Here is a 21,618-nt window from a genome sequence, read left to right as displayed (position 1 = left end):
CAGCTAAACAGATATGCAAAGCATGCATATGAAGCTTTGGAAGGTATAAGAAAGTGTAGAAATCAGGACATTTTTCTGGATTTGTCTATTAGTAAAGTCATTACAATGATATTAGCAGCAATAGGAAAACACAGCCCAACACTGTTGTGCAGCCCGAGGCGTTTCTTTCCCCACTTAGCGATCTTCATTCAGAGAAAGCCATATCTTTGATGCTCTAAGGAAAAGTACTTCACAGTGAGCCAGGGTAAAGCAGTTAGCTTACCAAGATAAAGGATGATCTGATCTCAAGAGTCAGCATTTAAGAGGAACAAAGAGAGAGAATTGTTTAGGAAAATCACAGTTCATACCCAAAACATGGATGTGAGCTTCTCAAGAAAAGTCTCAATTCAGTGCCAGTACGATCTTGTCTGTATGATTCTCTGTCTCCGGGGTATGTGTAAAGTGTGTAATTGACAATAAGTTTTAAAGATTAAGCACATGTTAAAATTTAAGTTAAAAATTAAAAGAAGACTATATGAGCTGGTTTACTTTTTGTTGTCTTAATTTGAGGTGCATTGTTTAGGTTTAGCAGCGAGAAAGAAGTACTAGTATAGTGAGCGTCAAGGTTACAAAGACCCTAAGCCTAAATAATCCTCCGTGTGTGTATGCATATTCATGGCCTACAGAGGCCAGAAGAGGGCATCAGATCCCCTGGAGCTCAAGATACAGTTGGTTGTGGGTCACCTGACAGGACAGCTGGGAACTGAACTTGGGTCCTCTGCAAGAGTACTATCCACTCTTAACCACTGAACCATGTCTCCAGCCCATTTGTGTTTAGCAGATCCTTGTTTGAACAGTCTTTAGAAAAACAGTCATTATCTGTAGACAATTTTGACTTTATACTGAAGTTTCTTAACTTTTCAGCAGCAAACTAGAGCATAAGGTTAGGGACGTCTTCCTCCCTTTGTGTCCCTTTTTTCATCTGTCTGTCTTACCTCAGAGAGATAGGACTAAAATTTAGGTAAGACTTAAATAGGCAAAGGATAAAGTAAAAGATTCTTTTAATAGGAAAGCAACTTAAGCTAAGTCTTGGAAATATGAACATTATTATTATTATAATTATATCTTGCTACATAGCACTGGCTGCCTTAAACTCATGACAATTCTTGTTCCTACGTCTTCCAAGTGCTGGGATTATTATGAGTATATACTGTTGCGGGAGGTCCTTCCGCTCCTCCAGCCAATAGCCGCTGAGATACCAGCCCATTGGGGCGTGGTCTCTCTCTCTTTAAAAAAGCGGCCACTTCCCTCCTCGCTCTCTCTTACTTCTTGCTCTGCTTCCAGCGACTAGACTCCCTTCCTGATTGCACAGAGGGCTGTTGTCTGGGACGGTGATCTGTAAGTTTTTTCCCCTTTAAATAAATAACCATTCTATTAATCATAATTCCAAACTGGTGTGGGATTGTTTATGACTTACGCCTTCAATATACCACCAAGAAATATGTCATTTCTTTAAGGGTATTTAGGAAATTGGATGTTTTCTAGAGTTCTAGAGAGAAGGTCCTAAGGAAAGGCAAAGCTATAGTATCTGGAGATGAGTTAGTACTATGGACTTAGGGTGAGTCATTTTCAAGTGAGAATAGAATTATTATTACTACTGCTACAAGTACTGTGTTAATGTGGCATCTTAGTTATTTTTTCTACTGCTGTGGTAAGACCATTGCTAAGGCTACTTATAAAAGAAACCATTTAATATGGGTCTTATAGTTTCAGAGAATTAGAGTCTCTGGTGATGGAATAGAGGCATGGCAGCAGAAACAGCTGAGCATTTAATATCTTGATCCTCAGGTTGGCAGCAAAGAGAGTGAGAATTCACATTCTGGGAATTGGTCCCAGTTTTTGAAACCTCAAAGCCCTCTCCAGTGATATACCTCTTCCACCAAGCCCTCATCTAACCCTTTCTAAACAGTTCCACCAACTGGGGACTAAGATTTCAAGCATACAGACCTATGGAGGCCATCCTCATTCAAACCACCACACATAGCAAAATTTATGGTTGCAGTGTACTATCTATGGTGGTTCATATGTATAAGTTCTAGCACTTGGGAAAGGGGCACAAAGAAAAATTGTTAGGTAGCCTGAATTATATGAGTGCTTCAGGCACAGGAAACACTTTTCAAAGACAAAAAGGGATTAGCACAGCGAGGCATCTGCAGTAGCTCTCAGCTGTAACTCTGAAGGCTGTACAGCATGCTGTGCTCTCCAGAGCTCACATCCACAGCCTGCTGACTCAGTTCCCCATATTCCAGAAGAAACAGGGTAGTAAAACCTGGTAAAAGTAACTGGATCTATTTCTAGTCTAGCCAAACAAGAAGAGAAGAGGAAAAAAAAAAAAACTAATTGCACTATTCCTATGGCAGTCTAACGATTTATAGAAAGACATGAGACAGAGTTCAGAAGATACGTAGATCAATTGTAAGACAATTTGACTAAAAGATCCTTTTCCTAAGGAGAAGGACACTGGGCTGCAGATTTCTGTTTCCTTCATTCTCTGTTAGGAGTCCATTTTTTATTGAGGCCCTAGGGGACAGTGGTTAAATATTCTTAAAGGTCCCTCATTTTTTTGAGAAGCTCTTAGGTTTTATGGAATGTAGGTTTAAGATCCCCACTTTTTCAGGGACATAGAGTTCTTTGTCCTTATGTCCTTTCTTTTGGCAGATGGAGGGCAGGAAGTCTTTTGTATCTTTTCTTTGGAGATTTGCTTCAAGCTCAGCCTGCCTGCTAAGTTCAACCTGCTTCCTAATGACAACTTGGGCAAGGGACAAGGGAGGGGTGGAGCAGGGTGGCGGAGTGGTGGGAAGTGGTTCATGACTAAGTATCTTTCTGTAGAATTTAGCACATGTCTTGGGCTAGGCGGTTCTCATGGTGGCAGGTGATCAATAACTACATAAGTACAGGAAGAGATGTCCTAGCTTTAAAGAGTTTGTTTTTGAGAGGATTTAGCTTGTTTTTACCATCTTATTAAAAAGATGAAAATAACCTGCTATGCTTTTCTCTGCTCCACTCTGTTTTCATTCATCAGTAGGTTAGCCTGATTTAGTTCTCACAACAGAAGTCTATATATATATATATATATATATATATATATATATATATACAGAAGCTATAAGCCCCTTGAATTTGCATATTGTTTCTTCCATTGCAGTCTGTTGGTTTAGAAAGTTACAGAACTTAGCTGCTAGCTTTTTGGACTCATATTTTATGGGCATTCTGTATGCCTGATATGGCCATGGGCTGACTAGTCCATACTTTAAAAGTCCATACCTGTAATTGTTTTTGAAACATGTTTCAAAAACCACTTGGGGATCAGAGTTCTGTGAGCTCATGTCTATAAACTTCCTAAAAAGCATTTTGTCAATCAAAGGATGCCTACTTTACAGCCTACCTTAATCCTTTTGGTTAATTTTTAAGAAAAACGTTTATCAACATTCTTCATATAATCTTTGATTCATCTTATTTTAGGAGACCAGAAGCAAAGACATTTTTTTATTTCCCCACTCCAAGTCCTCATCCCTCTGTAGTTCTGAAAGCCTGATGTAGCATGACTGATTCTTTCTTCAGCCTTTCCTCTCCTGTTCCGTCCTACAGGGCTCAGCTAGTAGCAGCTGTTCACAATTGCTTTTTCATGTCCAAAAGTTTCTGAAGGCATTTCATTTTAGTTATTATAGATAGCATATTTTATCATTTCACACTATGAGTTACCATTTTCTCATCTTCTGTAGTTTCTTCTTTATTGTTCTGCCTCTTATAATTTAGATTGTCCATGAAGTTATTGTGCTTTAAATTTTCATTAAGTAACAATCCTAGTTATTGGTTTCTATATTTTTTATTTATTACTGTGGTACTGCAGCTATAAACAAGCACAGAACTTATAGTAGCATTGCATCAAACATGTGTTTCTACTCCTAAAGCTGTGGCCCAATAGTTTTGCTAAGCTGGTTTGGCTTGGCTAATCTTTGCTGGGTTCACTGATCCATCCAGTCAGCTGACAGGTTGAGTGAGTACTAGCTGATGCAGAGTGACCTCAGCATGGCAGACACAGCTTTCTTTTAGTTTTTCATCCTACATCTTGTCATGGAGTAGGCAAGGATCCAAAGAGAGAAAGAAACCATTCAGAGAGACCACTTAACAGAATTTGCCAGAGGCACACTGTAGCATGTACATACCTGTATGCATATATACAAATAGATGAGTAAATGAAATTAAAAATTTTAATGCTATATGTACTTTTGTGTGTGTCTGTCTGTATGTCTGTCTGCCTGCATGTGGGCACTCATGTGGCACAGCACATGTGTGGAGATCAGAGGACAGCCTGCAGGAAGGAATCAGTTCTTTCTTTTCCAGATACCAATCTCAAACCATCAGACTTGATAGCAAGCAGCCTGCACCCACTGAGCCATCATTACCACCTACTGCCTTGTTTTAAACACTTTTGGCCTAATACAGTTAAGTTTATAAGAGTTCCAAAAAAGTGTATCATAGAAATGCATTCTTATTCTATTAAAATTTACATTCACATGTTGCATTTGATTATCTCTTAGATTTTTTTTAAAGGCTGTAATCATTGACTTAATTAAAATGCTAAAATTCCAGTTGAGTTTTTAAGAATAATGCTCAAGTGGTGCTGTGCCCTTTTTGGATACATTACAGAACATACAGTGTCTGGCTGCTTCTTTTTGTAACAAGATTCGTTCCAGTGCTATCAGCCTGGCTGACTCTTACAAAGTTTTCTATAACCTAATAGATAGTGTCCTTTGAAGGTCTTTGCCCAGAGTGATTATTTTACTAGGCGTTTCCAAACAGTGCATTCTAATTCTTACTTCTTTTGTCATTATTACCTGGGATTCTAGAAAGAGAAACATTGCTTCCTTAACTTTTTGGTTACTCTGAAGTGCAGCCTGTATAGAAAAGGCATAAGGTTTTGTTTCTCTTATTTAATTATATTCAGGGTTTTGTGCCTTAGTCTCTTTCAGTTATAGTTTTTATTCAATGGCAGAATGAACTCATAGATTTCTTAGCATGTTTAATGATATTGTCTCATTTTTCTCTTTTACAGTATCTAATCACTGTGTTCTGAACCAGTGATCATAGTATACAGTTGGAATTGGCTTTTCTAACAGTATTTTCTTTTCTTTCTTTTTTTCTGGTGTTTTTTCTCTCACATTGATCTCTGCTTTGCTGGTGATAGTTATAGTTAATACCAAAAAAATCTAAGTATGAAACAAAGTGATATCCATATTTGCTAATTAAGCTAACATTTTATATAATACTAGGCAAAATACTATGACAGTGTGTGATAGTGCTAATTATGGGAATACATAAACAGGGTGGAAAAGTAGGCATGGGCCAGATCCAGTCCTATCTGTTGGTTCACTGCATCCATAGTTCCTTTTCTAAGCACAGGGAAGAGTAGTCACAGCAGGGTGCATGGCCCACCATTAAGGAGATTCGTATTACTGAACCCTTGCGTTCATTGGTGCAGAATGTTTAGGTAGTGCCCTATCCTTTAGAATTATCCAATAGGTTTTCCCTAATGTATTCTAACTGGGATGTTTTCATATTTAGAAAAAATATATAGTCATGGTTTATTATAGGATATAATGTTATGTTTTGATATAGAAAATTTTGAAGCTATTTAAGTTAGTGAGCTTGGCTATTGCCTCACCTGCTTATCTTTTAGTATGTGGTAAAAATAGTTAAAGTTCTTTTGAAATTTTGAAATATGTAATACAGTATTATTGAATGTGGTCACCATACTGTACAATCTCTCAGAGACTTAATTTTCCTTTGTAACAGAAACGTTGTATCCTTTGATCAACACACTCCACCCTCCAGGCCTCCCACCCCACCACTCACCCTTCCTACCTCTGTCTTCTACTAGCATCCTACATGCCACTTTCACAGGTTCAGCTTTTTGAGATTTCACAGATAACTAAGTTGACGTAGAAGTTGTTGTGCCTGGATTATTAACAAAGCAAACTGCCTCTCAGATTCATTCGTGTTACTGCAAATGACAGTTTCCTTTAGAGCTCATTTTATGGTGTGCACTCCATTTTCTTATATCATCCATGGATAAACAGCTTGCCTACTTAATTGTTGTGAGTAATACTACAGTGTGTAAGTGCACATAGGAATTTCAATTGCTGATCATATGATCATACTATTTGTAGCTTTTTTGGGTAACTACTGTATTGCTCTCCTTTTTTTAAATTAATTAATTAATTTATTAAAGATTTCTGCCTTCTCCCCGCCACCACCTCCCATTTCCCTCCCCCTGCCCCATCAAGTCCCCCTCCCTCATCATCCCTAAGAGTAATCCGGGTTCCCTGCCCTGTGGGAAGTCCAAGGACCTCCCACCTCCATCCAGGTCTAGTAAGGTGAGCATCCAAACTGCCTAGGCTCCCACAAAGCCAGTACGTGCAGTAGGATCAAAAACCCATTGCCATTGTTCTTGAGTTCTCAGTAGTCCTCATTGTCCATTATGTTCAGCAAGTCCGGTTTTATCCCATGCTTTTTCAGACCCAGGCCAGCTGGCCTTGGTGAGTTCCTGATAGAACATCCCCATTGTCTCAGTGTGTGGGTGCACCCCTCGCGGTCCTGAGTTCCTTGCTCGTGCTCTGTCTCCTGCTCTTGATTTGGACCTTGAGATTTCAGTCCGGTGCTCCAATGTGGGTCTTTGTCTCTGTCTCCTTTCATCGCCTAAATGTTTTTCTTTGGGTTCACCTTCTTAATTAGCTTCTCTAGGATCACGCATAATAGGCTCAACATCCCCTATTCATGGCTAGAAACCAAATATGAGTGAGTACATCCCATGTTCCTCTTTTTGGGTCTGGCTCACCTCACTCAGGATAGTGTTTTCTATTTCCGTCCATTTGCCTGCAAAATTCAGGAAGTCATTGTTTTTTACTGCTGAGTAGTACTCTAATATGTATATATTCCATACTTTCTTCATCCATTCTTCCATTGAAGGGCATCTAGGTTGTTTCCAGGTTCTGGCTATTACAAATAATGCTGCTATGAACATAGTTGAGCATATAGTTTTGTTGTATGATAGGGCATTTCTTGGGTATATTCCCAAGAGTGGTATTGCTGGGTCCAGGGGTAAGTGGATCCCGAAATTCCTGAGAAACCGCCACACTGTTTTCCAAAGTGGTTGCACAAGTTTGCATTCCCACCAGCAATGGATGAGTGTACCCCTTTCTCCACAACCTCTCCAGCAAAGGCTATCATTGGTGTTTTTTATTTTAGCCATTCTGACAGGTGTAAGATGGTATCTTAAAGTTGTCTTGATTTGCATTTCCCTGATCACTAAGGAAGTTGAGCATGACCTTAAATGTCTTTTGGCCATTCGAACTTCTTCTGTTGAGAATTCTCTGTTCAGCTCATTGCCCCATTTTATAATTGGGTTGATTAGCCCTTTACGGTCTACTTTCTTGAGTTCTCTATATATTTTGGAGATCAAACCTTTGTCTGTTGCGGGGTTGGAGAAGATCTTCTCCCAGTCAGTGGGTTGCCTTTTTGTCTTAGTGACAGTATTAAGAACTGTATTGCTCTCCTTGATGGCTGTGATAATTTGTATGCCCACCAACCATTTACAGAGAGGTTCCTTTTGTTCTATAGCCTTACCAATCTTGTTCCTTTTGATATTTGTGATTCTGTGATAAATAATTATGAATTTTATTTAGACTTTATGAGTTTTTTCCCAGCCAGCATATATTGAATGCCTACCTTTGTGTAAATTGTTAAATATAGGATTATAGTTGGACACTTAATAAATAGTACTGCTTCAGAAGTTTAAAATGAAATATCGCCTAGTGTTTGTTTAGTCTTAATAAGCTTTTGTATTACATACTTATGTTTAAAACTTGCAATATTTCACTTAATATTTAACCATATTCTTCACATGGGGGGTTGAAAAGCTCCTAGAAAACTTAGCTGTGTGATTTGAAGTTTGCTTCTGTTTCATTAGAAAACAAACAACCTATCAGGTTTCATCCCAGTGAAAATTGATATTCTCCCTCTCCCAACAAGCATTAGTTACCAATAACTGTTTAGTTGTAGGTGGGACTTCATGTGTGCCTCCCCGTTTATGCTGAGATTCCAGTTAGCTGATCTTGTGCAAGTCATCATCATTATAACTTAGAGGGCTCAAACTGGTCAGGCTAGTAATTTCTTTTCTCCCCCAGTAGTATGCATTGCACCTTCTAGTTTATAATAAGAGGAATTTTGTTGTTGTTTTTCTGAGAAAAAGACCTTTCAAAGTGAAGGCTGGCTTCAAAGTTATAATCTTTCTGCCCCAGCTTCTGATTCTTGCATACTAGAATTTCAGACGTGTGTCAAGACCATTTTGAAAATCTATTTAAGAGCCGGGCAATGGTGGTGCACGCCTTTAATCCCAGCACTCGGGAGGCAGAGGCAGGCAGATCTCTGTGAGTTCGAGGCCAGCCTGGTCTACAAGAGCTAGTTCCAGGACAGGAACCAAAAGCTACGGAGAAACCCTGTCTCGAAAAACCAAAAAAAAAAAAAAAAAAAAAAAAAAGAAAGAAAGAAAGAAAGAAAATCTATTTAAAATTAATCTAATATCTTTCTCAAAGCCACAATTAAGAACATTTTCTTTGTTTTTTTTACATTTGTTATTGTGTGTGTGTGTGTATGTGTGTGTGTGTACACATGTACAAATGCACACTTACTTGCATGTGAAAGTCAGAAGACAGCCTTTGGGAGTCAGTTCTCTTCTGCCATGAAGGTTGTAAGCATTGAACTTAAGTCATCAATCAGATCAGGAGTAGGAGCAAGTTCCTTTATCTGCTGGCCCTCTTGTCACCCCAGTTTTATTATCTTTGGTGCATTTCTAACCCTGTAGGTTACTGTCACATTCACTGCTGTAAAGTAGAAGCTACCATGTATATATTTGTTTCTGTTTCTGTTGTTCATCCTTAGTTTCTATTTTTTTCTCTTTTTTTATTGTTTTTGTTGAGCTATGTTATAGGAGCCCTCTTGTTTGTTCCTGGCTACTCAGCCCTGAAATAATCCCTCAGAAACTATATTATTTGCAATACTGTTTGGCCAATAGTTTATGCATATTTCTAGCTCACTCTTATCTTTTAAAGTAATCCATTTCTATTATTTTATATTTTACCATGAGTCTCTTGGCCTGCTGGCAAGGTTCCGGCTGGCAACTTGCGTCATTCTTCTCTGATGGTTCTATGGCAGCTTTCTGACTCTACCTTTTTTTCCCCATGATTCAGTTTAGTTTTCTTACCTAGTTCTATTTCTGCTAAACCACTGGCCAAAACATTCTTTATTCATTAACCAATAAAAGCAACACATATTCAGAAGGACTTCCCATATCATCTCCCCTTTTCTGTCTAAATAAAAAGGAAGGTTTTAACTTTAACATAGTAAAATTACATATAACGAAACAGGTATCAAGCAAGAATTACAGTTACAACATTTATATCTACTTTATCTTTTATCATAACTAAGGAAAACTATAACTATCTCTTCTTCAACTCTATTAAAGACTCCAGAAGGATATATTCCCAAGTAAACAGGAAGTACATTGTAAACAATTTCCAAAACTCTAGAATTCACAGAGACATCTTGCTGCCTGGACAGTCACCCAAAGTTCTTCTGTATTGTTGGAGCATCCATCTTCAGCTTACAGGCCCATAGATATTATCCAGCAGACTTTTCCATGAAGCAGGAAAGACAGTTCCGCCTATGTTGGCAGTTTGTCAGTCACTTTCTTCTGTGTCCTACAGAATGTCTTGCAGACTCTTTCATGAAGCAGAAATCCAGAAGGATCGTCTCACCTTTAGGCAAGTTCAGCACTCCTTTCTCTGTGGGTCCTGCATGTCCAGTTCATACAACATAGCATCCAGCAGTTCAGGCAAGAGCAGTTTCTTACCCAAATGGCTAAACAACGCCATAAGGAGCCTGTTCAATGCCTATCTTCCTCTTGAAGTAGATGTGTCTGTCTCATTGTAATGAAAAGTGCCAATTTCTTAAAACATTCTGTAGTTTTTGAAAGATCTGAAGAATACCTATCCATCTGAAATACATCTGCGTCCGGACTGTCAGACTTAAAATCAGCTGATGAAGACACTCAAGCTTTTGCCTTTTATAGCCTGGTCCGCTGCCTGAAAAGGGATACTCATAAGATCGACACTTTTCTCAAGGTCTTGAGGTGCCGAGTTGTCTTTAATAGTGAGTGTTTGTTTTAACAATGAGTACTAAATGCACATCCCTGAAATGTCCTGCTGACAGAGTCCTTGTTGAACCAGAATTTTAATTCTTTTTTTTCTTCTCAGTTCATGCATGACTACAGTAGATTTCTTCTTATAAAATAAAATATAATTATTTAAAAAAAAAAAAGAAATACATCTGCACATCTAGAAAACCTAACTAACATGACTACAAGTTTGACTATTATAGATAACTATCTATTAACCTATATTTCTTAATTATACATTACATATTTAAATAATCTGGACAACCGCAATACCCTAATCAAGAGCAGAAATACATATACACAGTATAGAAAAATTAACCTTAAATTTGGATCAATAAGCCAAGATCCATACCAATGCAAATCTCTATAGCTTATTCCCCTTTAAATGTAAACAAACATTTATAAACAATCACTTACAGAATTTGGGTGTAGGTCTCTCCAAACTGCTTCCTGCTGTTTGATGGGTGAAGTATTTTCGGGGGCTTTCACAGAGATCTTTCAGGTGGTCTTGGTTCATCAAACCACATTAGTCTGAAAGGATTGCACATCTCTTCCTCTGTGGAAACAAAAGAAGAACCTCTTTTCCAAAGTAACATATTCTTAGAGCCAAATTCTGAAATCAAGATACCTTTAAAATATATTTTCTGGCTTAGCTTAGCAGCCCGTACAATGAAATGTTTCTCTGTACTTAGCTCCTTCACAGTCAAAAAATTCAAAGAAAACACAATAATATTGCAATGTACTTCTTGTTAACTTAGGTAATATTATATTCTTCTGGAGTCTTTGATGGAGTTGAAGAATGGATAGTTATAGTTTTCCTTAGTTATGATTAAAGATAAAGTAGATATAATGTTGTAACTGTAATTTTTGCATGATACCTGTTTTGTTATATGTAATTTTACTATGTTAAAGTTAAAACCTTCCTTTTTATTTAGACAGAAAAGGAGAGATGGTGTGGGAAGTCCTTCTGAATATGTGTTGCCTTTATTGGTTAATGAATAAAGAATCTGCCTTGACCTGTGATAGGGTAGAGTAGAGCTAGACAGGGAAAACTGAACTGAATGCTGGGAGAAAGAAGGCAGAGTCAGGAAAAGTCATGACAGATGCTGACTGGAACCTTGCCCACCTTGCCAAGCCATGTGGCAATGCACAGATTAATAGAAATGGGTTAAATTAAGATGTAAGAGCTAGCCAATAAGAAGGTAAAGCAGTGATTTAATTAATACAGTTTCTGTATGATTATTTTAGGAGTCTGGGAGGCCGGGAAAAGAACGAGCAGCATCCTACAACAGAACTATATATTTTTCTCCATTCCCTTCACTTCCTTTCCCCTCCCTTTCTACCCTCTCTCATGGTCCCCATGCTCCCAATTTCCTCAGGAGATCTTGTCTTTTTCTATGTCCCATGTAGTTTAGAGCCATATATGTCTCTGTTAGGGTCCTCTTTGTTGTCTAGGTTCTCTAGGATTGTGTATTGTAGACTGGTTTTACTTTGCTTTATGTCTAAAAGCCACTTATGAGTGAATACATATGATATTTGACTTTCTGGGTCTGGGTTACCTTACTCAATATGATGTTTTCTAGATCCATCCATTTGCCTGCAAATTTCAAGATGTCATTTTTTCTGCTGTGTAATACTCCATTGTGTAAATGTACCACATTTTCCTTGTCCATTCTTCGGTAGAGTGGCATTTATGTTGTTTTCAGGTTCTGAGTATGACAAACAATGCTGCTATGAACATAGTTGAGCACATGTCCTTGTGGTACAATTGAGCATCATTTGGGTATATATATACCCAAAAGTTGTATTGCTGGGACTTGAGGAAGGTTGCTTCCTAATTCTCTGAGAAATCCCCATACTTATATCCAAAGAGCCTATACCAGTTTGCACTCCCACCAGCAATGGAGGAGTGTTCCCTTTACCCCACATCCTCTCCAGCATAAGTTGTCAACAGTGTTTTTGATCTTGGCCATTCTTATAGGTGTAAGATGGAATCTCAGAGTTGTTTTGATTTGCATTTCTCTGTTGGCTAAGTATGTTGAGCAGTTCCTTAGTGTCTTTCAGCCATTTTAGATTCTTCTGTTGATAGTTCTCTATTTAGGTCTGTACTCCATTTTTATTATTATTATTATTGGAATATTTGTTCTTTTGATGATCAATTTCTCTAGTTCTTTGTTTATTTTGGAGATCAGCCCTCTGTCTGATGTGAGGTTGGTGAAGATCTTTTCCCAGTCTGTAGGCTGTCATTTTGTCTTGTTGATGTGTCTTTTGCTTTACAGAAGCTTTTCCGTTTCAGGAGGTCCCATTTATTAATTGTTATTCTCAGTGTCTGTGCTACTGGGTTATATTTAGGAAGTGATCTCCTCTGCCAATGAGTTCAAGTGTACTTCCCACTTTCTCTTCTGTGAGGTTCAGTGTGTCTGGCTTTATGTTGAGGTCTTTGATCCATTTGGATTTGAGTTTTGTGCATGGCGATAGATATGGATATATTTTCATTCTTCTACATGTTAATATCAAGTTGTGCCAGCACCATTTGTTGAATATGCTTTCTCTTTTCTATTTTATATTTTTTGCTTTTTCGTCAAAAATCAGGTGTTCGTAGGTGTGTGGATTGATATCTGGGTCTTCGATTTGGTTATTGTTCATCTTTATATGTGCTAAGTTTCTCTTGGTTTTAATCTATGCTAATATTTTGTAATTAAATAGCAAAATGTTATAGGGAAACTTGTTGAACTGTAGAAACTGGTAGATATGGTAGATTTGGGCCATTTTTTTTTAAATACATGCAAACTGTAGAGATAGGAACATTTGTTTTAAAATGATATTCTTATTTATTTTGATTTTAGTTTTTACCAAATTCGTGCATCAATGAAAATCCCACTGAGAATTCCCCACAGAGTAGAAGCCAGCTTGTTACATGCAACAGGTAAGTAAAAAATATTTCAAATTTGAAAATAAGAAATTGAAGTAACATATTAGTCAATGATAGTATTTTGTAAATACTTTTACTTTTTTCATCTGTTAGCATGAATTACCAGATAGGATTGTTCTGATTTCCCTCTTAATAAATTAGTAAAACAAGCTTAATTTGGTTTCTTACAAATGAACACATAAGAAAATGTTTATGAAGATAAACATAGATATGTGTGGTATTAGTTGTGTAAGTTGTGGTTTAAAAGGATACACAATGAAAGTACATACATACTTGATTTAAAACTCCTGGGCTATTGTATATAATGGAATTTTACAATATGCTTTTGAATTTTGCATTCTAGTGACTCAGCTTCTCAAATACTGGTATTTTAACTGTATATCACCATACCCAGCTATAGAGATACACTAAAAATGCTATATTAAATTATCTCCATCCTTCACTTATAAACTACATATAAATTTTTTGCCTTTAGACTTGAGTCTCATTCCTAGCACGTTATTTATATCCAGAAATTTTCTACAACCTGAAAGAGTTAGAAACCTTAAGCATTTTGAATTCCAAGCATTCTGGATAAGAAATACTCAGTGTGTTATGTGTTTTTATTCCATGATGTTAGGAAGTGAAATGATTAGTAAAAAATTGTAAAGAATTGCCATGTAAACCTGATATTGTAGTTTTCAAAGCATTATAAAAATAATATACCAAGCCTCAAGTTATGCTGAACACAATACAGTCCTTTTGATGTTTAGAGAAATTTACTGGAAATTAGAATTGTTAGTTATCTTTTTATCATACTGTAGATATTAACATGCTAGTTTGTATTAAATTTAGTGAATTGTATTATTGTGTATTGATGGAGGTGGGTCTTGTATTAATCTGTTGCTTTCATTGGTTAATTAATAAAGAAACTGCCTAGGCCCATTTGATAGGCCAACCCTTAGGTGGGTGGAGTAAACAGAACAGAATGCTGGGAGAAAGAAGCTGAGTCAGGAGTCGCCATGATTCTCCCACTCCAGACAGACGCAGGTTAAGGTCTTTCCTGGTAAGCCAGCTCGTGGTACTACACAGAATATTAGAAATGGGTTAGATCAATATGTAAGAGCTAGCCAATAAGAGGCTAAAACTAATGGGCCAGGCAGTGATGAAAAGAATACAGTTTCCGTGTAATTATTTCGTGACATAAGCCAGCCATGCGGGCGGCTGGGTGCTAGGAACTTAGCCCGCTACTCTTATTACAACAGTGTATAGTGGCATTTGATTTGCATCTTAGTAAATAAAGCTTGCCTGAAAATTTGAGAAGTAAAACAGCCACACTGGCCAGTCTTACAGGCCAGGCAGTAGTAACACACACCTTTAATCCCAGTAGCCACACTAGAAACCAGGAGTGTAGTGGTACATGCTCTTAATCCCAACACTAGAGAAGAATATAAGATGGGAGGAGACAGCTCTCAGTCAGTCTCATTCTGAGATTTCCTGGAGGCAAGATCACCATAGACACTTGAGCAAGAAAATAGGTCACTAAATTAAGAAGTTAGATGGTAATTTATTCAAATATATTCATGAAATTTTTATTATGTTTAAGATAGCAGTGCTCAATCCAAAACTAAAGGACTGTGTGATTCTTAACCTCATGGAGGACTTTGCATTTAGCATGTTGAAAAGCTGTTTCTGATTCAGAACAATACATTGACTATATACATGCTTTGAACCATTTCTAAGACCTTTTGCAGATGTCATAGTGTAAAAAGAATAACATGAGAATAAAGTGCTGGCCACCAAAGCTGACCACCTTGATTTTACCACTGAACACTAGTTACATGCTACGACACCATACCCACAAGTGTACAGGATTAAAATGCTAATTTAAAACCAATTTTTAGAAAAAATATATAGCAACTCTGCATTTGCGATAAATGTCTTTCCACCCCACATTGTGAGGTGCTTTGAGACCTAGTAAAAGATAGTTATGAAGAGCTTTAACTGATGTTCTCTCTACTGGGAAAGGGTTGGTATTTCCCGTTTTTTTTCTAAGAACAATGCAAATAGAGTGTTTGATTTCTAGCTCACGTGCTTAAAAGATTTCTGCTAGGTCTCAGTTCTCTAATTATGGCTGGATGAAGGAAGGGGAACAGAGTAATTAGATAGGGTAAGAACGTGGGACATCCTCCTTTGAGATCCATTTTAGACTGCTAAGGAATTCTTGATAGTATTTGTTGCTATTATGTGCTTGCTGTGGGAGAAGGATTGACATTGGGTCTTCCTCATTCTCTCCCCCACCATTTTCTCTTTTTGAAGTATCATCTCTCATTGAACCAAAAGCTCACTAACCAGCAACTTCTGGGTCTTGTCCTAACCCTGTCCCCCACCAGAGCTGTCTTATAGGTGACTACCACTATGCCTGGTTTTTATGTGCATGGAAGGGAATCCAAATCAAGTCCTCATGCTGGCATAGCAAGCACTTTGCCCATGAGCTGGCTTCCCAATTTCCTGGAGATCTAGCTTATTGGTTTAGTCAGAGTTCTAATGTCAAGAATTGTGAAGAATCTTAATATATGACCTTCTGCATTGTTAAAAATTCTTTTTTGTGTACTTCCTTGTGTTTCTGTCCATCTTGTGAGCAGAAACAGTTAGAAGACCTATTACAGACTTAAACAAATACACATTGGCAACTTTGGAGGCTATTAAGTCTTAGTTTGAAGCATGGAATAAACTTTTTTACTGTCTAGTCTAATGAGAATGTCTCCTGCTGATGCAGAGGTTAGACAGATTTACATATAACTGCTGATAAAGATCGAAGCAACCAAAAACTTATGGCATGTGTGATATTCATTTGGCTAGTCTTCCCATCACTTCCATGGAACTTGAGAAAGTGAGATAAGTGATATACAGCTACTGTCTGTGGGGAATTATAAAATCTTTTCACTTGTGTCTTCTAGAATCTGCAAAACTATAGCAGATTAGATAGTTAGCCCCCTTATGAGTAGAATAATTTCTCAGGAGAACACAAGAGTGTGTTGTCCAGAAAGGCAAATTAAAAATGTTCAAAACTGAGACAAATTGTTACTATGACAGATGCTGACAAGTAAGTGGGATTTGAGAATTTTTTCATTGAATTTAATAGTGCAAAATTCATTAGTCTTGATGCACAGTTTCATGGATCAGAGACTAGCTAGAATGTGATTTAATTTTTGCTGTGTAAAAATTTACCACGCAGCTTAGGTTTTTTTTTTTTTTTTCTGGTTTTTCGAGACAGGGTTTCTCTGTGGTTTTGGAGCCTGTCCTGGAACTAGCTCTTGTAGACCAGGCTGGTCTCGAACTCACAGAGATCTGCCTGCCTCTGCCTCCCGAGTGCTGGGATTAAAGGTGTGCGCCACCACCGCCCGGCTCCCAGCTTAGTTTTAAACACCCCATTCTCACAGTTTCTTTGTATCAGGAGTTAGCTCCATGCCTTTGGTTCAGACTCTCATGAATTGAAGTCCATTACTTCTGCTTTACACAAATTATACCATTACTTTTGCTGTATTCACAAACATTAATCCTGGTAACTTTGTAGGAAGAATTTATACAAGGATATGGACATCAGGATGTAAGAATCAGTGGGCCATCTAAAATTCTGGCTATAACAAAATAGACTGAATAGAAAATAAGGGGAGGATATGAATTAAATAAATATACTAAATGCCAAGAACTTGAGCTGTTTGCTAAAAAAGGAAGTAGAGAAATAGTAAGTTTGTCTAGGATCATCTGCAGGTAGATATGGTAGTGGAGCATATAGAAATTCTCTGATAGGTTATTATTGTTGTTATTATGTCATGAAATAAGAACTAAAATTATTAGAAACTAAAGGCTAGGGCTAGGAGAAAAAATAAACTGTAAGGTAGTCACCTAGAAATGTGAGCAACAAGCAGGTTCAGAAGTCAACATGACTTGAGATAAGTGGTCATGAATATAAAGCATAGCAAGTCCAAATAGTTGTGTACTGTTCCCCAGGCACATATGGCTTGTGGGTATAAGTATGGATTAAGCAAAGAGCCGGATTTAACAAAATTGAGATATTCAAACCAGTATATTAAAGCAAGAATAATATAGCTACACATACACATACATTCATATGTATGTATGTGTATGTATTAAAATAGAATGTTTGATGGTTGGTTGATTTTGTGGTTTGAGACAGTCTCATTCAGTTACCAAGCTACACTGGAATTGTCCGTCCTTTTTCTTCAGCTTTGAGAGTCCCTGGGTTTCTTGGCACATGTTACCATTCCTGGATTCTCTTAATAGGGTGTGTGTATGTAAAAGGCTGTGATAATGATGAAACAGAACTTAAAATGTGGTAAATTGGAGGTAATTGCTGAGACCAGAAGAAGCCTAGGAGTCATACAATAACTCAAATGTCCCGAAGGATTGTTAGACCTTGTTATTTGAGGAAGTAAGCTGGGAAGCTAGGTGTAGTTATAACAGGAAGTTGATTCAAACCTATATTGCAGAAGAATTGCAGTCAAAGGTAATGTAAAATTCTAGGAAATGACCATAGGAAAGAGGAGCTAAGGAAGGCTGTGGGCAGGAACACATAAAGAGGAAAAGCACCTAGAAAGTTGGGGGTGCAAAGGTTTACCTGTTTGATTATTCATGAGGAATAATATATAAGGTAGTTTTGGAGGGAATAATTTTGAATTAAGAAGCAAAATCTTTAAGAAATTAAGTTCTTGGCCGGGTGGTAGTGGCGTACGCCTTTAATCCCAGCACTCGGGAGGCAGAGGCAGGCGGATCTCTGTGAGTTCGAGACCAACCTGGTCTACAAGAGCTAGTTCCAGGACAGGCTCCAAAGCTACAGAGAAACCCTGTCTCGAAAAACAAAAACAAAAAAAAAAAATTAAGTTTTTGGTGACACAAGAGTGAGTGGGGTGGTCACTGGCGTACAGTGGTCTAAAGACAAGGTGTTTTTAACGGAAGACAGTACCTAACAGCATCAGTAAGGAAGAAGGACGCCCCAGTCATGGTGCAAAGTGTAGGAAGGGGCTGGAGAGATGGTTCAGTTTGTAAAGTACATACCATGAGAGCATTAAGGCTAACATTTGGATCCCAGCATTCATATATAAGGGTGGGCATGGCAGCCTGTAATCCTAGCACAAGGGAGAAAGACCAGAGAATTCCTGGAGCTCGCTGGCAAGCCAGTGTAACTGAATTTGTGAGCCCTGAGTTCAGTGAGAGACCTTGTCTCCAAAAACTAAAGTGTGAAGTGAGGGAGAAAGACACTTAAGAACAAGCTGTAGCATCCATATACACTCCCAATCCTTCCTCCCATACACATTCACAACAAATACACATGTACAGAGGAACATATAGGAGAGGAAGTAGCCCACTAGAAAATCAGAATTATCTGAGGGCTTTGCATAGAATCTAGATTATATTGAAAATTTCTTCTCCATCTCGGTTCTTCTCTAAAACATTCAGAATGGAATTTTGAGCTTTGTTTTTCTTTAATTGTATATTCTGAAATATCTCAGACTTACAGAAAATTATAAATACAGTTTAAAACCCACTTTTAAAAGTATTTTATTTGCAAGTGTTTGGTGGCCAGAGGGACAACTTGCAGGAGTTGATTCTCTCCTTCCACCTTGGGCTCCAGGGATGGAACTCAAGTTGTCAGACTTGTGTGGCAAGAGCTTTGACCCATTGAGCCATCTTGCCAGCCTGTGATCATTTCTTATGTAGTATTACTGCTTTTGTCAACCTATGAATGTGAGGAACTTGTCAGGGTGTGCATATAAGTTCTCTTGCAGGAATCTTGTTCCAGTAATCCATTGCTTATTTTCTCTTGTGGTCACCCCTTCTCATGTCCCAAACTGTTACTCTGCCTTCTTGTCCCTGAATGCATTCTTTGTCCTGCTGGGTTTCCCTTTATGTCAAGGTATTCTCCTAATATGAACATCTCAGTCCCTCTCACCTTGCTAGAGACTCTATGCCAACAGGTCATTTCAGAATGTCCCCACCCTCCTTTGACCAAAGTAGAGTGCTAAGCTGCCGCCGACTCTTTCTCGCTATCACATTGCCCATATGGAAATCTATCGTGAGTCATCTGGACTCCACACTGTTTCTCTCATGTATTAATATTTCTGGAAGTAAGCGAGGTTTCGTAGGTTAAGAAGACAGCCCTCCTTCAAATACCAGTCATAAGTTGAATGGCCAGCAACAGCCTTTTCTTCTAACAAGCTAAGCTCAACTGTTTGCTAATTCTGATAATTCACTAGAAGAATCCACTTAATTAAAGTACATTTTTAGTATAGCTTTATTATTCTAACAAAAGTGTCCTATCATAGCCAGTCAAAAGAAGAAATGTATGCCAGCAAGATGACTCAGTGGTTAAAGGATCTTGCTATCAAATCTAGTAACCCTGGAACCTACATCATGGGAAGAGAGAAACAGCTCCCTTAAGTTGTCCTCTGACAGCCACACATACACTGTGGCACGTGCACACACACAAGGGTAAAAATACAGACATGCTAAGTAAATAAGCAAATCAATCAATAAATAACTTTAAATTTTTTGATAAATATGTAGGACTGAATATATAAAGTTCTATATGTAAGCCTTCATTGTTTTCTTTCCATAAAATCAAGATATATTACCACCACTTACATGCCCAACCTGTGTAGATGAGAATTTGCAGTATTACAAGTCAGGGAAGCACACCCAAAGTTCTATATCAAGAGTTTTTATTGATATGTTATTAGGTATACAGAATTGATTGAATTATCCCCCAACATAATTTCGAATCTCCAGTTTTTTTCCCTGCCTAGATAGTAACCTTACTTCATGTGACCGAAAGCTAGTTCTCTAATCCCATGTTTGTCTTCATTGTTGTGTGGCAGCCCCATCCTGAGTCACCTTAGCAAAGAAATCTGAGATTGCAGAGATTTGGAGGCTTCTGCCCCAGTGACAAAGACAAAAAGCCAGCCTTGTTTCTTTTTACGTCAGCTGTGGAAATCTAAGTTGCCCCCTTTCTGTGTTTAACAGTGTTCAGTAAACTATGATTTCCTCACTTGCCTTTCAAGTAGAGAAAAGTCGAAAAGTCTATACAGGAATTTCATAATGATTATGGTGTACTTTTTACTCAGTTTTTTTTTTATCAGAAATTACTTAAGTTTTCAGAAATGTTTTAACACTTCTGTATAAAGTGGGTAATGACAGTGGAGTGATAGCAAATTATAGTACTTTAACATGGCATTTGATTACTTGGACTGTTTGTCTTTTACCTCTCAGTTGTATATCTCATCTGTTTTAGGTGTGACATTAGCCTTTCCAGCTTCAGTTCATGACGCTATGGTTTGCAGTAAAACATTTCAGATCCTATATAAAAACGAAGAAGTTGTTCTAAATGATGTCATGATCTTCAAAGTTAAAATGTTGTTGGATGAAAGAAAGGTAAATATCTCTTCATTTCTACTTACTATCAGACTTCAGTTCATATTTGTAACATTTATAAATATTAGGCATCTTATAAATTTCTCTTTAGATTGAAGAAACTCTTGAAGAAATAAATTTTCTGTTATCCTTGGATCTACATTTTACAGATGGAGATTATTCGTAAGTAGGCTGGCTGTTCAGAGAACTAAACATCTTTAGATACTTGTGGCTTTATTTGACACCATTTTCATTTTTGGAATCTTTTCTCCATTCTTGCCTGTTTTAAAGTGGTTGTATTTGTTCTGATAAAGTCTATTGAGAAGGTTGGGACCACACTTTCATGCCTATACACCAGAAAGTGAAATCAAACAAGAAGAAAAATTATGAATTTCTTCCCTAGACTCTAAAAGTACAGTTGCTATAGTAATAGGCACTTAGCTGACTTCTCTTCTATTGGTCTTGGATGAATTTTTCTTGGCATTAGTTGTAGCTTCTCTGGGTGGGTCTGCATTGATACCCAAAATGGTCAAGACTGGTGACGCTCATGATGGGTGCTTCTAATTCCTCAATTCTAAACCTCAGAGTTCCTGAGATACCAGTTACCCTGAACTTCCCTACACACCTAGACATACAATCATACATTGTGCTTTTATTCATTTAAAACAAGGATGGTATTTCTGAGAGCTTTTCCTTCATTTTAAGCAAGTCTAACAAATACTTCTTGACTATATAATATACAGCAGCCAAAAGTCTGTGTCCTCTTTATTATCATGGCATGATAATACTTTTATATAGTTACTGCTGCTCCTTTTTGTACTTTTTAAAACCAAGTCATAAAAATTCCTTGAGTAGAAGCTGAAGTTAGTAGGTAATTCAGTAGCTATAGGTAGTTATATGCTGTGCATGGATTTTTAAATGGTGATCTGAATATAATTTTTATGACTTTTTTTCAGTGTTTTTTTGTGTGTGTAAATGTGACAGACTATAATAAATGTGCTTT

At 37.6% G+C, this 21,618-nt stretch overlaps 1 protein-coding gene across 13 annotated transcripts in view; it reads left to right on the top strand.

Annotated features, from left to right (window-relative positions):
* Positions 1 to 21,618, top strand: part of Fam135a (family with sequence similarity 135 member A) — a 75,680-nt gene that overhangs the window by 16,193 nt on the left and 37,869 nt on the right. For all 13 annotated transcript variants that reach the window (XM_057794317.1, XM_057794312.1, XM_057794311.1 and 10 more), the window contains 3 exons: positions 13,120 to 13,199; positions 20,497 to 20,636; positions 20,728 to 20,798. In XM_057794317.1, the coding sequence (XP_057650300.1) occupies positions 13,120 to 13,199; positions 20,497 to 20,636; positions 20,728 to 20,798 (291 nt within the window). The remainder of the gene's footprint in view (positions 1 to 13,119; positions 13,200 to 20,496; positions 20,637 to 20,727; positions 20,799 to 21,618) is intronic.

Source organism: Chionomys nivalis, chromosome 19 (assembly GCF_950005125.1).
Source record: "Chionomys nivalis chromosome 19, mChiNiv1.1, whole genome shotgun sequence".
Taxonomy (NCBI): domain Eukaryota; kingdom Metazoa; phylum Chordata; class Mammalia; order Rodentia; family Cricetidae; genus Chionomys; species Chionomys nivalis.
Note: the sequence above shows the minus strand (reverse complement) of the source record. Positions and strands in the feature narration are given on the sequence as shown.